General features: G+C 34.2%; 1 protein-coding gene across 5 annotated transcripts in view; it reads left to right on the forward strand.

Moving 5' to 3' along the window:
* Nucleotides 1-17670, forward strand: part of DCC (DCC netrin 1 receptor) — a 1237100-nt gene that overhangs the window by 985543 nt on the left and 233887 nt on the right. For all 5 annotated transcript variants that reach the window (XM_021073456.2, XM_021073460.2, XM_021073463.2 and 2 more), the window contains one exon: nucleotides 8975-9085. In XM_021073456.2, the coding sequence (XP_020929115.2) occupies nucleotides 8975-9085 (111 nt within the window). The remainder of the gene's footprint in view (nucleotides 1-8974; nucleotides 9086-17670) is intronic.

The following is a 17670-nucleotide window of genomic DNA, read 5'->3' on the forward strand; positions in this document are numbered from 1 at the left end:
TGAAAATATTGTATGTAAACAAATTAAATTACAGGTTAAATATTTAAAACATGTTAAGCAAATAACTCACTTCTAAATCAATATTAGTGCATTAATCCATATTTATAAATCAAAGAAAAAATTTACAAGAATATATTTAGAACAATATATTCTAAATACAAATATTAATAGCAATTATTGCTCATTTGTGTAACAATAAAATATATCTTTTAATTGCATATGTAAGGTAAAAAACAAAATATCCAGACTCTGAAGTCATAGCATAAATTTTGATTACTGAAAACTGAAGAATTTTTACCACTAACTTTAACTCTATGTCCACTGAACAGCTAAGAAGGGACTGGTCAAGAAAATAAATGAATAGTAGCCACATAGCCAAAAGAATTTACTGATAAAAAATGTTTAATATATTTGGGTTTTTTTAGCCAAATGGAATGTAACACACTGAGCTCAATATTATCAAATCAAAAATTCCGACTCCCTAAATATACAAACTTTTAGGATTTTCTCTCTACAAAATTAAAATCATTTTAAAAGATAACTCTACAGAGCATCAAGTATTAACCTTTTTACTGTCAAAGATGCCATATTAGCCCTAAGGCAAGTCATAACAAATTACCACAAACATGATGGCTTAAAACAACAGAAATTAATTTTTTCAGTTCAGGAGAAACCAGAAATTTCAAATCAAGGCATCTGAAGGATTGGTTCCTTCTGGAGGCTCTGAGAGAAAATCTGCCCCATGTTTGTCTCCTAATCTCTGGTGGTTGCTGGTAATCCTTGACATTCCTTGTGTTGTCAATGCATCTCTCAGATCTCTGCCTCCATCTCTGTGTGACTTCCTCTGTGTGTCTCTCTGTCTTTTCCTTATAAAAACACCATTCGTTGGACAGAGAATCCATAAAAATCTGGGCTAATTTCATCTCAAGATCCTAAACTCATTACATATATCAAAGCCACATTTCCAAGAAAGGCTATATTTGGATGTCCCTACTATACCATCTTCTACTCATTACAGACTCCTTTCATTACTTTTCTTCTCAAGGATAATCATTTTGAATTATATCCTCTATTAAAACTTTATTTATCCAAAGTAAATAATTCAGTCCTATATCTTTATTCACCTAAAATATATGTGACAATTAGCACTTCTCATCAGCATAGGATAACCCATCTCCACATTGGTTTAGTAGCATTTCAGTCAAAACAAAGAAATAGGATGAATTAGCTTGTTATTGAAATACTGCACAAATGCCCCTCCCATCTTTATAGATTTGTAGGAATCTGGACTCCAGATTTGAAACCTTTATTCATCCTGTTCCTTATTCATTTCAGTAGTTGCTAAATGCTTTGGGGAATGCAAATATAATCTGCTCAGTTATGTTTGTAACTGTACTTGATATTTATCACAAAATAAGTCACAGAGAATTCTTAATTTGAATTAAAGAATTTAAAGGAGTCATAGATTAGCCTCATACTCTTTAAATATTAAAAGCAAGTTTTGCAGAGTATCTCCCTTCCTCCCCCCATCCTGTGTCCCAGCTTCAGTATAAAGCATGTTGCTTTCCTAAATGTGGGAATGTTTTTAATGCTATGAAACACAAAGGAATCAGAAAGTACTACACACTGTAGATTGGCTGGGACTTTGACTTGTCCCCAGGATATATTTAGTTACTTACACACTTTGTAGTAAGCAGAAGTATTTGATTTTCTATATGAATCTGTAGCACTGTAAAATGTATAGGATTTGACCCCATGTTTTCAATACGTGAAAGATACATGGATATATTGATTTGGCTGTTAGAAAATTAGAAATGCTAGAATGTTTCTTTTGAGTGATATAAATATTCAAGTGCAGAGACTGAATTTTTTTTTTTTACAGTCTTTATCTGTTAGGCAGGTGTTTTTTGTTATATGTGTGTGTGTGTTTGCTAGGATAATGAGACATCTGCAATAACAAAGTAATTCGGAGTTATAACAAGGATTTTAAATCACTGCTATCAATTTTATTGTGGGAACCCAAGTCACCTAAATTTTTAAAGTGCTGTTTTTATTTTTTGAGTGCTCTTCAGAGAAGGTTGTCTGGAATTGAATTTAAGAGTTTTCCTGTGCTTCATGCCAATGTAAGAATAACCATAGTTGGTAAACATTCATTGGTATTTTATGGACTGAAAAATTAAAACAATAGCTCAATAATTTTATAACAAGGTTAACATCAGAGGAATAAAGGTGAATTATATTATTTGAATAATACATCATCTGTTGACCATAAATGCTAAGAAACTAGAAATAGAAGCTGAAGTACCAGAGAGTTTTAAAGCATTATATTATTACTCATTGGGTATGGAAACAAGCAGAAGACAATCTGTTTTCAACAGAATTATTTTAAAGCTAAGAAAAGAATTGCTACCTATACCATACTTCTTTTATTTTTTTAATTTTTAGTTGTTTTTCTTTTTATGGCCACACCCATAGCATGTGGAAGTTCCCGGGCGAGGAGTTGAATTGAAGCTACAGCTGCCAGCCTACACCACAGCCGAAGCAACACAGGATCCAAGCCACATCTGTGATCTATATTACATCTTGTGGCAACTCGGGATCCTTAACCCACTGAATGAATCAGGGATCAAACCTGCATCCTTACAGACACTATGCTGGGTTCTTAATCTGCTGAGCCACAACAGGAACTCCAATAACAAACTTCTTTTAGGATAAAGTTTTACTTAGAAGCAGCTAGGCAAACACACACACACATAGACACAATGAAGTTGAAATATAGGTCCTTGACAAACAGAACAGGAACCCTACAATTCATCTCATCCAAATCCCTTGTTTTATAGAAGTGGTAACTGAGGTCCAAAGAATGATATTGTTAAGATATACAGTTAGTTAAAGAGATGATCCCAAGTGTATTACAGACATTCTGATTCCTAGTCATGTGCTCCTTGTGCCATACAATGTTGTCATCTTTAGCTCACTTTATTGTGACTCTGCCTATTGTATGAGTCTATAAATGATCATTGATATTAGAAATAATTTAAATATTTATAACAATAATAAAAGCCATCACAAATTTGACAACAGCTACTGTGCTGAAAACAGTATGGAGGTTCTTCAAAAAGTTAAAAATAGGGGAGTTCCCATTGTGACTCAGCAGTAACCACGCTGGCTAGTATCCATAAGGATGCAGGTTCAAGCCCTATCCTTGCTCAGTGGGTTAAGGATCCAGCATTGCCATGAGCTGTGTCATAGGTTACAGATACATTTTGGATCCCACATTGCTATGACTGTCATGTAGGCCAGCAGCTGCACTCCAATTTGACCCCTAGCCTGGGAAGCTCCATATGCTGCAGGCACGGCCATTAAAAGCAAGGAAAAAAAAAAAAAACTTCAAAATAGGACTACCACTGAACTAGCAATCCCATTTCTGAATATATATTCAAAGGAATTGAAATCAGGATCTCAGAGAGATAGCTGTGCTTCCATATTCTTTGCAGCATTATTCACAGTAGCCAAGGTAGAGAAACAATCCAAATGTCCATTGATGGACAAATGGACAAAGAAACTGTTATATACATGCAACAAAATATTATTGGCATCAAAATAGAAAAAAAATCCTGCAATTTATAATAATATGGATGTACCCGGAAGATGTTATGCTAAGTGAAGTAAGCCAGTCACAGAAGAACAAATACTGCATGATTCCACATATATTAAGTATCTAATATAGTCAGAGATAAAATGGTGGCTGCCAGGAGAGAGGGGGAAGGGAAAACGGGGAATTGTTCAGTGGGTATAAAATGACAGTTATTCAAGATGAGTAAGTCCTAGAGATCTGCTGTACAACATAGGACCCATAGTTAAAAATACTGTATTGTGGACTTTAAAATTTGTTTATAAATTATCTCATGCCAAGTGTTCTTACCATTAAAAAAAAAAAAAAAAGAGCAAGAGGAGTTCTGTTGTGGTACAGTGGTTAAAGATCTGGCATTGTCACTGCAATAGCTCAGTTCACTTCTGTGGTGCAGGTTCAATCCCCAGTCCAGGAATATGCTACAGGCACAGCCAAAAAAACCAGCAAGAGGACAAAAGAGTTTATTAGAGGTGATAGATAGGTATATTACCTTGACTGTGGTAATGATATCTTAGTATATGCATATGGCCAATCTCATTAAAATGAATACATTAATTATGTTCAACTTTTGGTATGTTAAGTATACATCAATTTAGCTTTAAAAAACTGTAAAAAATAAAGCTTTATATATTTTAAAAATTTAATCTCTATAAAAATTTTTATTTATATATACTATTTGTTGAGAAAACCTAGGCAAAGAAAGTGCAATAGCAAGTTTTTAAAGATCACACAGCTAATAAGTGGTAAAGCTAAAATTTAAATATAATTTTGCCTAAGTTGAAAACCTATACTCTTAATTCTGAAATTGTAGGTAATATGTTATTGACCATAGGCGATGATTATGTGGTTGTCTGACTATGAAAATGGGTAGTGAAATTAATTCAGAGATGGAAGGAGATATTGATTGAATAATAAAAACTGAAGATTAACTTTGCAGCTAGAAGAACTGAGTAACTACAGAAGAGAGTAAATCCAAGCTTTCCTATCAACTTATTTTACAAATATGGATTGAATATATCCACTAGCCCAACTCAGGATAACAGCTTTGAGAAATGCACACACAAAAGAGCTTTTTATTACAGACTGGTTTCCTTCTATCCCATCTCCAATGTATGAATTTTTGGGGTACCAACCCTGATAGTTGATATCAAAAAGTCTTTGAACACTGCATGTATGATGGATTGATTGATTTGTTTATTGATTCATTCATCTCTGAAGATGTGCAGAAAATGCAAGTGTTTCAGTGACAAATCTCCCCCACCGTTGTGCATGCCATAAATAATGATTTCTCAGAGGCAACCTTTGGTGCTCAGAGTTGGGAAGTGGGTAGAAATGCCTGGAGATGTCCAGGTTGGCCAGGATTTTTCCAGAAGGGAACATGCATCATTATCCTTAAAGACAGGAGTGCTTTGGGAAGCGAGGTTACTGTGGAGCTCATGCCTGGGATTATTGGTATATTAAAAGTCCACAAATAAGTTTTCTGTGTATGAAATCTTCAACTTTTGTTGATAATATTCTTTTGTATCTGAAGCAGACATCTCAATGAGTGTTAAGTTCAAGATCTAAAAGAAATTAGCAGCAGATGCTAAGAGGGTGCCAGTCCGGTTTTCTCTATTCCCCACTTTGGCCCATAGAGGGAGGTAGTTCTGTTAACTCTTCTGTTTTTTAAAAAGTGTGGGTAGTTAACTCTTCTTTATATTGAATTTTGGGTTTTCTTGATCTCCAGGTTGATCCACTGTCCATGACAGAATCATCATTTCTTTCATGCCTAACAGCACATTATTCAATTCTGGATGTTACTATGACAGACGAAATGTTTCTGATGTTTACACAGTGCTTTACCAAAACTACCAATCCCTGGTAGGTTTCAGATTAGTCTGAGTGGATCAGAAAGAGAACCAACCAAGAGAGTTCTCTGGGGCCCTTGAAAGAGACAAAAAGTCTTTAGATCTCAGAATTTTCACCCACAAACAGTCCAGGTTGTGACGAAAATACCACACAGCCCCTTTGCTTAATTTTGCTGAGCCTTACTCTCTCTAAAGTGGGAATGATAATGTATTTTGTGCCAGAATAGTACGTTATTTGAAAATCTAGTGAGAAAATAATCTGCAAATGTTAGTTATCTTTGCACCTATTAAATGCTTAATTTCATAAACTATTTTTACAAGTAGTTTGTCACTGGATTCTCTAAAGAACACTCAAAAGGTTAAAAACACAAGTGTTGTTACCTAATAGCCTTGTAGAAGAAATTGAGATTAAAACAGCTTTCTGCAAATCTGAAACTTGCCTGGCCAGGTAATCCTTAAAGCAAAGAAACTGGGATATTTGCAACTTAGAATTCAAGGTAATGTCCCCACTGACTCTCTGAAAATCCAAAAGTTCTGATTCTGCTTATGCCTGCAACCTACACTTATCTAGACCTAGAAAAGGGTCATAGGTTTAATTCTATTGATAAATATCTGGTGCAGAAGGTACTAAATTTAGAATCTAAAGGTTTGAGTGAAGTTATTTTTAAAAAGGAATTTTTCTTTCTTTTTTTGTGCTGCTATGTAAAACTGGGATTTATCTGTAGGTAAAGCAGATTCAGTGCAATCTAAAGAACTTTTTTTTTTTTTTTTTTTAACAAACAAAACTGTTGGAGTATGTTTCCTCCCTTGGTGAATTTCTCATCTTCCAAAAGAATTCCTGCTTTACTTACAGTAAAACTCTGTTGAGCTGTACAGCATTAGATGGGCCATTTGACTTGACATTAAGATCTTTTAATATTGGTCTTTTATGTATATTTTTGAATTTTTATACTTAATCCAGAATGTCTAGGTGTTTGTAGTGAAATTCCACACCAATATTGTGGAATAAAATGCAAAATAAAAAAATTAAAGCCAAAATATAATGCTTCAAGGTAATTTAGCAGGATTTTCAGAGTAAGCTAGACACTAATCTACATAGGATGTTCAAATTTCTCTAGATACCATAGAGAAAAAGATACAAATAGCTACTGTATATGGATGGAAGGGATATTCTGATAAGTAGCTTATTCAAACTACTAGTAGGCTTTTATTTTATTTAAAACTGACTTAGTGATCCTGACAGTATACAAGTCAAAATTTGGCAACATTGTAAGAAGTTAGCATTTCTACTTTATAGTGAGATATTTTAATTACCTTTTAATAAAAAATTGATAGTTTCTTCACACAAAATGTCACTTGATTCAAAGTCAAATGAATGGAACAGATATAGGGCATTCAGAAAGTTTTCCATGTACAGTTCAAGATATTGCATGTGATAAGGTGGTGTATCAGGTCAGGGTTCAGCCAGAGAAATAGAATTAGTGGAGATATATACTAAGAGATTTATTGCAAGGAATTGGTTTAATTGATTGTGATGGCTGATTGGGAAATTTCAAAATCCACAGGGCAGGCCATCAGGAAAGGTACCTGGAACAGGAAATCCTCAGCTCTGCTCTTAAGGTTCTTTACCTGATTGAATCTGGCCCACCCAGATTAACTAGGATAATATTTCTTATGTAAAGATAACTGAATTTGAATTTTAATCACATCTAAACATGGCTTCCAAGCAGCACTTAAATTAGTGTTTGATTGAATAAATGGGGACATTAGCCTTAGCCAAGTTGATACATAAAACTGACCATCACAAATTGTATTTCAAATCAGTCATTGGAGATTGATTAATATAATTGTCCATTCTTTTCAAAGAAAAATAAATTTCTACTTAATGCAAAGGCGTATAGTCTTGATGGACTAAAACTATTTCAGGTGAGAACACTGTGAAAGTCATGAGCTGCAATGATGAGGTAAACATTTCTTCTCAGAACTCTCTCCCTGTGAGTTTTTTTTTTAATTTCTGAGAACTGGATAATCCCTCTGCTTCAGGAATCAACAACATTGTATATGAAGGTGTACAAATATTAACATAGATCAATGCCATGTTAACTAAGGGACGAATCAAAGTGAGCATGGGTCTACTTAAGACACGACAAAGGCCTTGTGTCCAAAAGTATCCATTCACTCCATTGCTGGTGGTGTTGGATATTGTATTTTAACCCAATATTTCCTTTGTGCTAAGAATTGCTTCAGTGGATCTTTCAACAGTTCTGCATGTGTGCTTTACATGTGTACATCACTATAGTGGGTCTATGGCTATTCAAGTAAAACACTGATAATGACAATAACAACAACAGAACCAACGCAATTCTCTGTCCATGCTTTCCAGTCTATTTTATAAAATTAGAAGCCTCCCAACAGGACAGTATTTTTGTGGGTGGGTTTATGAAATTGTCTTCTCTAATAGTATGAGTTAAGTAGTAAGTTAGAATTCTCAAGATTTACTCATCTTCTTGTGCAAAAATATACACATACATAATTTTGTACTTGATGTAAGCATCATTTCTCTTATAGTTTGTATCATTTATGAATTTTCCTTGTTACCAAATGTTTGTGTCATTCCAAACTGATATAAAAAGCAAAAGAGAGGTGGTATTTTAATTTTATCAGTGGTGTTCAACTCCTTGAGGTTTAAGAACTTGCCAGTTTAAACTGAATTCTCAATGTCTCAAAAAGTCATGTGGTCTTTTGATAGGTGTCATTTATTTTACAAGAATTTGTCATGTTAATGAACTGCATTGAGATTTAGTCAAAAGGAAAGTTTTTAGGCTAAAAATTAACACACCTCATACAATCCACAGGGACCTCTTGTTTCTACCTGTGTTCTCTGTGTACTTTAAAATCAGCTCTGATGTCATCACTGTGTACAGCAATATATGTCCAAATTATCACAGAGATAGATTTTCTTCATGCTCTAGTATGGAAGCTGCTGCAAAACAAAGCATGCCTTTGTGGATGTTTTTGAGAGATAAAGACCTAGTATTTTCTCCTGAAGTGCAGTGGTTTTGGAGTTTTCTTTCTTGGCCAAAGAAAGCATAATCACTGACCTTGAATGAGTGTTGGAGCATAAATTTTCAGATTGACTTTTCTTGATTTATAAGCAGACTTCTTCTGGACTGTGAGGAAAAATGATCCTTGCTATTTTTGATTATTTCTTCATCGTTCATATTTTATATTCTGCATCTGCCCTGAGGCTATTTTCAGGGATACATTTTTTTGTAAACGGAAAAAAAAAAGTGAGAGTAGATGAAAAATAATTTGATTTCTTGCTGTAATATTCCAACCCCTTTAGCCAAAATAACAATAATTACCACAACAATCACGAAATAATGTAAATCATGTCTACTATTGTTAAAATTTTACAAAAACTTTTGAAACCCACTACAAGTATTCATTATTCAGTAATTTTCGTTTTCTTCTGTGGAAAATTCCTTCACAGGACTGGAGAAAGGAAGTCAGTACAGTTTTCAAGTGTCAGCCATGACAGTCAATGGCACTGGACCACCATCCAACTGGTACACAGCAGAAACTCCAGAGAATGATCTAGATGGTGAGCCCTTATACCAATCATTGTTGCTTTGGTTTCTGTCTTTTCGGTTACTTCTGCCTCAGAGTACATTAAAAAATTGATGAACTTCAACATTGGCAGTATTTATTCTTCCTATATCATTAGATGCAAAACAAAAACAAAACAAAACAAAACAAAAACTGAATGAATATAAAGTCTTCAAAAATGCCATATATATATGTATATATATATATGTTAATGAGAGTCATCATAGCAAATTACTTAAAATATAATTTTAAATAATTTTTCTTTTATTTTGAATAATTGACCTTAACCTTTTTCTTCACAAGAATTGCTACAATTTCTGATAATAGCCATAAAATATAATTACTTTATAGCTTCCTCTGAATCTTTTATGATGCTTTTTCAAAATAGCAATATGCATTTTTGACTTGCTTATGATATAGTCATTAATATTTGACACTTCTTTTTTTGTGTAAAGGATGGTCTGCCTTATTTGCTTAATTGATTGTTATCTTAAACACTTGTGGATGAGATATTGTGATTTATATAAAAGTCACATATCAATACATTAAATATAGCAACATTTTCAAAATTATCAGATGAGAAATATCTCTTGAAATAAAAAGCATCATGACTAAATAAGAAAATAAAATTCATGAGAAATGGGAAATGGAAGCAACAGAAAAAAGAAATGATAAAATCAATAGAAATATAAATAATATAAATAATAAAACTGAAATATACGCTAGAGGATTAGATTTACACATGAGGAGAAGTATAAATGTATAAAAGTAAGATATTTGAAAAAGAGGTAAGTTATGATCAGTAAACTTAAAACTAGGTGTTCCAAACTGGGACCTAGAAAAATGTGGCTAAAAGAATAACCTCGTGGTATTAAAAAATGTGTTAATTCAGAGTGGCTGCTTAACCACATGACAATGGAATTCACTTACTCCTTCACTGATAGACCTGAAAATATTCAAGTTACTGGAAGGTAAAAATTCTATATCCTTTTCTTTTCTTATTCCTTTTCTCTCTCCCTCCCTTCTCCTCATCACCATTTCTCAAATCTGTCCTCCCTTCCACTTCCTTAAATTCTGTCTTTTCATTTTATTCCTCCTTGATCTTTCCCTTCTTCCCTTTCTAAACAATTCATGGGTCATTCATGATTATAATATAGTCACAGTTTGGATTTTGCAGCATGACTATGGTAGCAGTAAAACACTCAACAAATATCATGTCCACAACAAAGATAATCACTGTCATGTGGTAAGACTTTAATTCAAAGAAACTTTATAGAAAATTTGCTAAACATAAGGCACTGTGCTTAGCTCTGAGGATATAAGATATGATTTTTTTTTTTTTTTTGCTTTGTGGAGCTTAAAAAACAAACATTCTAGTATTCCTAAGGAAATTACCATTGTTATAGTACAAACCTGCTTGAATATTGGCACTATCCTATGGTTCAACATAGGATGGATGAATGCATAGAAAGATAGGAAGACAGATCAGTAGGCAAAGAGATAGACATGGAGAAGATTTGCGTTTAAACTGAGACCTGAAGGATGAAAAAGAATTATTGACATAAAAGCATACATTAGAAATTGATGAGGAGAAGAAGAGGGCAAGTAAATGCAGGTTTGAAGTCAAGACAGATCATGGTGCTATTAGGGACCTGAAAAAAAGACCACCATGAAACAAAGACTGGAACACCAAGATGAAACATAAAGAGTTTTGCAAGACAGGCAGTTTCTTAATCTGGCAAAACCGAATTAAGAATTTTGAACTTTGTCCCAAGAATGTCACTAAAGCAATAACCTATCTTTTCCTAAGCAAGTCATGAACGGATTTTTTAAAAATATAGTTTTGTTTGCATTTGGAAGAGAATATTCTGGCCAAAGCACAAAAAATGTTATTAAAAGTAGGCAGACATGGGCCAACTCAGGCGACTATAGAGGTAATATTAGATTTTAAAGTAAAATAATTCGAGGCTTAGAAAATGTTATTTAACTTGCCTTAGGTAAGATAAATTGAGAGGCTGTGGACCTACACAGTCACACTTCACAAAGCTTATACCCTTCATTAATTGATTAGGAAACTTGCTCATGCATTTATTTATTCAATGTGTATTTCTCCTTGAAAGTCTTTATATATACCAGGCATTATTTTATGTACCAGGGGCAAAGCAATAAATAAAGTCCCTGCTCTCAAAGAGTATAAATTTTATTGAGATAGAGATTGTGATAAATGATCTGAAGAAAATAAAGAATTGTCAAAGGAATAACAAATGGTTAGGGAGTACTATTTTATATAGGGAGTTGAGAAGAACTCTGATTAGGCAAATTATGAGCACAGACCTTGAGAAAGTAAAGGAAGCAGCCAGGCAGATAGGTCAGAGGAGAGATCTTAGTAAAGAAGACATAGCAAGAACAGACATCCAGGGACTGGAGCCCAGTTGATGGCTGAAGTATGATAGGGAGGCCAGGAGACCTGGGCCTAAATTCATGAGGTGTGATCTGTCTTATCTAAAAAATAAAAGGATGGTTCAGGATATGGTGCATGAACCCTTCATTTTTTATTTTACTTGAGAGCTAACTTTTAAAGCTTATATCCTTGAGTTTTATACTCCCATCTATTTACATGTGACATATATTATTATACTTATTTTTAAAGAAGAGTAACTTAAGCTAAGAAAATTTAACTAACTTGATCAAGTCACCCTTCTGTTCTGTGGATCTGACACTCAAGATCAGGTTTGATAAGTCAATGTCCAGGACAAGATTCAAAGCCAAGCCTCCATTAATCCTCTAGAACTGACCCAGTGACAGTAAATGACAGAGTCGAGGGGAAAGATTCTAAGAAATGAGGTCATATCATTTACTCTAACTTTAGGGACTATATCTCTTACTGGAAGGAGTGAAAATAAATGGAACAGAGGTGCTGAAGTTTCTATAAAATATCCAAGATGAATGGGGTGTTCCACCTGACTCATGTGCTCTTTCTCCTCACTCTGAATGACTCACATTGTAAGTTGAACCAAAATGCGAAACCACAGCTCTTGGGATGGCATAAAACTTTCATTTAATTGCATTATCTTCATATCCATGTGATCTAAATATAATCCCATTCATACATGTATTCTAATCAAGAACCTCTGTGAATTAAGACTCATGAATGGAGTCAATAAATGTTGTTTAATTGGATATTTGAACCTTACCTTGTTTTTAGCTTAAAAATACCTCTCTTATGCATGTAGCATTCCTCTTTACTTTTTTTTTCCTTCTTTGAGTATTGATAAGGAACCTAGTAATGGGGAGTACCAAGTAATGGGGAGTACAAACCTGAAAGAGATAGGGACAGCTATCTTGAGGCATTAACAGATAATGGCTGCACTGACTGAAAAGACTTCATGAAATACATCAGAAAGAGAAAGACAAATACAATACGATATCACTTATATATGGAATCCAAAATATGGCACAAATGAACCTATCTACAAAATAGAAAGAGACTCAGGGACATAGAGAACAGATTTGTAATTGTCAAGGGGTGGAGGGGAGTAGAATGGATAGGGAGTTTAGGGTTGGTAGATGCAAACTATTACATTTAGAATGAATAAGCAATGAAGTCCTACTTCAGTGTAGGCAACTATGTCCAATCTCTTGGGATAGAACATGATGGAAGATAGTAGGAAAGAAAGAATGTGTATGTATATGTATGACTGTACAGCAGAAATTGACACAACATTGTAAATCAGATATACTCTAACAAAAATAAAATAAAATTTTAAAAAGCCTACTGTGAACCACAAAAAGAAAAAAAAAAAAACAACTTCACAAAAACCAATAGTACTTAAACCAAGAACATCAGGGAAATGGGACCTAACAACTAGGATTATGGGGTAGGGTATGTAGGACAGCAGAGGATACATTCTTCAAAAAGAGTACCTTAAGAAAAATTATTTCTGCCACTATTAATTCAAATTTCACACTCACTCCTCCATATATTACTCCTTTACCAGGTGATTATCTTACTATATTTTAACACATTTCGAATATTACTTCTTCTCCCGTTCTTCCACTTCATTTGGATTATAATTGTTTAGACAATTCTTGTCCTTGATAATAATATACACATTAGCAATCTGACAGAAGGTAAATAAAAAATTAATAGAAGAAAGCTAGTAGAGTTCATACTTGCACATAATGTTGTTATAGTTTGTGATTTGAGGTTGTTCACCTTGAAAGCATAATAGAAACTAATAGTCATTTCAAGGCATTAACTTTAAGAGTGTGGGATGGATGTGTTTCACTTGTTTTATAAAGCGCTATTTTTACTTGCTGTATTGAATTAATAAGACCAAACATATTTGATCCTAAAGCTTTCTCAATGTCTTAACCCATAATCTCTTTTCACTGAGACACTCCCTGAAACTGATTTCAGGTCCTCTTCCTTATTCCTGATTTTCTTCTTTTGACTGCATCATTCAAATATTAAAAAGCATCATTCCTAGCCTTTAGTAGGAATTAATATTCAAATGAATGGGCCAGCTCAAAAGTGGTCACTAGTTGCACCAAAACATTACTCAGCCTGATACTTTTTATTCCTAAATAAAAATATAATATAGAATATGGAATCCATATAGACTCTATAGAATAAATATGCACATATATGTAAGCTAAGGAAGTCTTCTTTAAATAGTCATCTCGTTTTAACTTATGTTTAAATTATAAATCAAGATTTAAATGACTTGTACCAAAACTTTCATGGCTAATGTGGGAAAATTTTGAGTCCTAAATGTTCCAAAGTCAGAAATTTCCATGTACAATTGCTTTGATTTCCCTTAAATTTATGGACAATTGGGAATGAGTTCTTGTGAAAACCACTTGAAATGGGTGGCATGCTTTACTGTAGCCAAAGAAATCTGCATTGGAAGGGAATCCTGGTGTTGGCCCTCCTAGGTGTGTGGTGTCATATAACTTTCCCCCCTTGCTTTCCAGTGTCCTTATGAACTCCAAAGGTGTGGTCCACTCATTAAGGTAGCAACACTGAGCCCTGCAAATCAGCTAAACAGGCAGTGGTATGCTCAGATAGCCGAAAGCAATAAAAGCAATTCCCTCTCTGTGACTTCCACATTCTCTCTACCCTTCTCTGTTGGGCTTAAGCGGTGTGAAGATCAACAATAACCTGGAGAAAAATACTCTAATCTCTTATGGATTACTCTTTTAATTAGGATGTTTTGTTAAAGTAATTATGAAGCCAAACCTCACTGTTCAGCTTTCCCTGAAAGCATGGTTGCTATTACTAACAGCTGGAAAGTTTTAAAATATTTACTGTGTGCCTCAAAATTTCAACTTAAAAAAAACAAAATCATTAGAATCCCCCAAAGTTCTTACGTAAATGTCTTGCATAAGGATATGAGAGAATTCAAGATGAAGATCACGCAAGATATCCTCAAGGAAAATGAGCCTTGGGCATCTGTTTGTTTGGACTGCTCTTTTAAAAAATTTAAATGAACAGGTAGAAATTGTTACACACAATCAATAATAATGCTATTTAATATTAAACTTCCACCCTAAAATGGAGGTGCTTGGATAGCAAAAATTAGCAATGCAGAGATTCTTGAAAATGCAACAGAGATGTAAGCAAAAACTGTGAACCTTGGAGCTGGCTCTCATTTCCTACCCCCAGGAAATAGATAATTAGCCCTATTAGCTTGTTCAGTAATGGTGAAGTGGGATTACTTCACATTCATTTCATTTGAGAAAAGAACCATGAAAAAACATCTCCTTTTTGGAATCTGCAAGATACATGATACTCACTGAGCCCATGGCTTAGAGAAGGACCATATTAAAGTTTATTATAAGAATAATGGGAAAATCTAAGATGATGTTACCTCTATACACACTTTGGAAAGAGTTTTATCATGAATGGATGTTGGGATTTTTCAAAAGTTTTTCTGCATCTATTGAGATAATCATGTGGTTTTTACTTTCCTTTTGTTAATGTCATGTATGATGTTAATTGATTTGCTTATGTTGAACCATCCTTATGAAATTGGGATGAATCCCACTTAGTCATGGTGTATGATCTTTTTTATATGTTGTTGGATTCAGTTGACTAAAATTTTGTTGAGAATTTTTGTGTCTATATTCATCAAAGATATTGACCTATAATTTTTTTTTTTGGTAGTATCTTTCTCTGGTTTTGTTATTTGGATGATGGTGGCTTCATAGAATATGTTTGGAATTATTCCTTTTTCTTCACCCTTTCGGAAGATTTTAAGAAGGGTGGGTATAATTCCTTCTTTGTATGTTTGGTAGAATTCTCCTGTAAAGCCATCTGGTCCTGGACTTTGTTTATAGATTTTTTGTTATTACATATTAAATTTCATTTCTAGTGATCTGTCTGTTCAGCTGGTCTAATTCTTCTTGATTCAGTTTTGGCAGGCTTTATGTCTTTAGAAAGTTTTTGGAATCTAATGTAGGGCACAAATGAACCTTTACATAGAAAAGAAAATAATCGACTTGGAGAACATACTTGTGGTTGCCAAGGGGGAGGGGAGGGAGTGGGATGGAATGGGAATTTGGGGTTAATAGATGCAAACTCTTGTTTTTGGAGTGGATAATTGATGAGATCTTGATGTATAGCAGGATCTCAAATGACTGTATGAACTAAATGACTAAATGAACATGATGTGGGATAATGTGAGAAAAAGAATATATATATGTATGTATGTATGAATGACTGGGTCTCTTAGCTGTACAGTGGAAATCAACCCAACACTGTCCATCAACCATAATGGAAAAAAAAATCTTAAAAAAAGAAAGTTGCCCATTATTCTAGGTTGTCAAATTTGTTGCCATATAATTGTTCATAGTATTGTCTTTTTTTGTTGTTTTTATTTTTACAGTATCCATTGAGATTTCTCCTTTTTAATTTCTTATTTTGTTTATTTGAATTCTTTCTTGATGAGTCTGGTCAGAGGTTTATCAATTTTGTTTAACCTTTCAAAGAATCAGCTCTTTGTTTTATTGATTTTTTTCTACTGTTTTTATTTTTTTTATTTTTTTATATTAAAGTTTTTTTTTTTTTTTTATTTTCCCACTGTACAGCAAGGGGGTCAGGTTATCCTTACATGTATACATTACAATTACAGTTTTTCCCCCACACTTTCTTCTGTTGCAACATGAGTATCTAGACATAGTTCTCAATGCTATTCAGCAGGATCTCCTTGTAAATCTATTCTAAGTTGTGTCTGATAAGCCCAAGCTCCCGATCCCTCCCCCTCCCTCCCCCTCCCATCAGGCAGCCACAAGTCTCTTCTCCAAGTCCATGCTTTTCTTTTCTGAGGAGATGTTCATTTGTGCTGGATATTAGATTCCAGTTATAAGTGATATCATATGGTATTTGTCTTTGTCTTTCTGGCTCATTTCACTCAGTATGAGATTCTCTAGCTCCATCCATGTTGCTGCAAATGGCATTATGTCAGGAATACACCTGACCAAGGAGGTAAAGGACCTATATGCCAAGAACTATAAAACTTTAATCAAAGAAATCAAAGAAGATGTAAAGAAATGGAAAGATATTCCATGTTCCTGGATTGGGAAAATCAATATTGTAAAAATGGCCATACTACCCAAAGCAATCTACAGATTCAATGCAATCCCTATCAAATTACCCAGGACATTTTTCACAGAACTAGAACAAACAATCCAAACATTTATATGGAACAACAAAAGACCCAGAATCGCCAAAGCAATCCTGAGAAACAAAAACCAAGCAGGAGGCATAACTCTCCCAGACTTCAAGAAATACTACAAAGCCACAGTCATCAAAACAGTGTGGTACTGGTATCAAAACAGACAGACAGACCAATGGAACAGAATAGAGAATCCAGAAATAAACCCTGACACCTATGGTCAATTAATCTTTGACAAGGGAGGCAAGAACATAAAATGGGAAAAAGAAAGTCTATTCAGCAAGCATTGCTGGGAAACCTGGACAGCTGCATGCAAAGCAATGAAACTCGAACACACCCTCACACCATGCACAAAAATAAACTCCAAATGGCTGAAAGACTTAAATATACGACAGGACACCATCAAACTCCTAGAAGAAAACATAGGCAAAACACTCTCTGACATCAACATTATGAATATTTTCTCAGGTCAGTCTCCCAAAGCAATAGAAATTTTCTACTGTTTTTAAAATCTCTATTTTATTGATTTCCTCTCTGATCTTTATGATTTCCTTTCTTCTTCTGTAGGTTTTGTCCTTTCTTTCTTTCTTTCTTTCTTCTTTCTTTCTTCTTTCTTTCTTTCTCTCTCTCTCTCTCTCTCTCTCTCTCTCTCTCTCTCCCTCTCCCTCTCCCTCTCCCTCTCCCTCTCCCTCTCTCTCTCTCTCTCTCTCTCTCTCTCTCTCTCTCTCATTTTTTTTTTGTCTTTCTTGGACGCTGCACCTGAGGCATATGGAAGTACCCAGCCTAGGAATTGAATTGGAGCAGCTACCAGCCTCCACCACAGCAATGATGGATTCTTAACTGACTGAGGCCAAGTATCAAACCTGTATGCTCATGGATGCTAGTCATGTTCATTACCACT

This window comes from Sus scrofa, chromosome 1 (assembly GCF_054392235.1).
Source record: "Sus scrofa isolate SSC_HxYL_T2T_F1_AM1 chromosome 1, Sscrofa_HxYL_maternal_Yorkshire_Landrace_v2.0, whole genome shotgun sequence".
Taxonomy (NCBI): Eukaryota; Metazoa; Chordata; class Mammalia; order Artiodactyla; family Suidae; genus Sus; species Sus scrofa.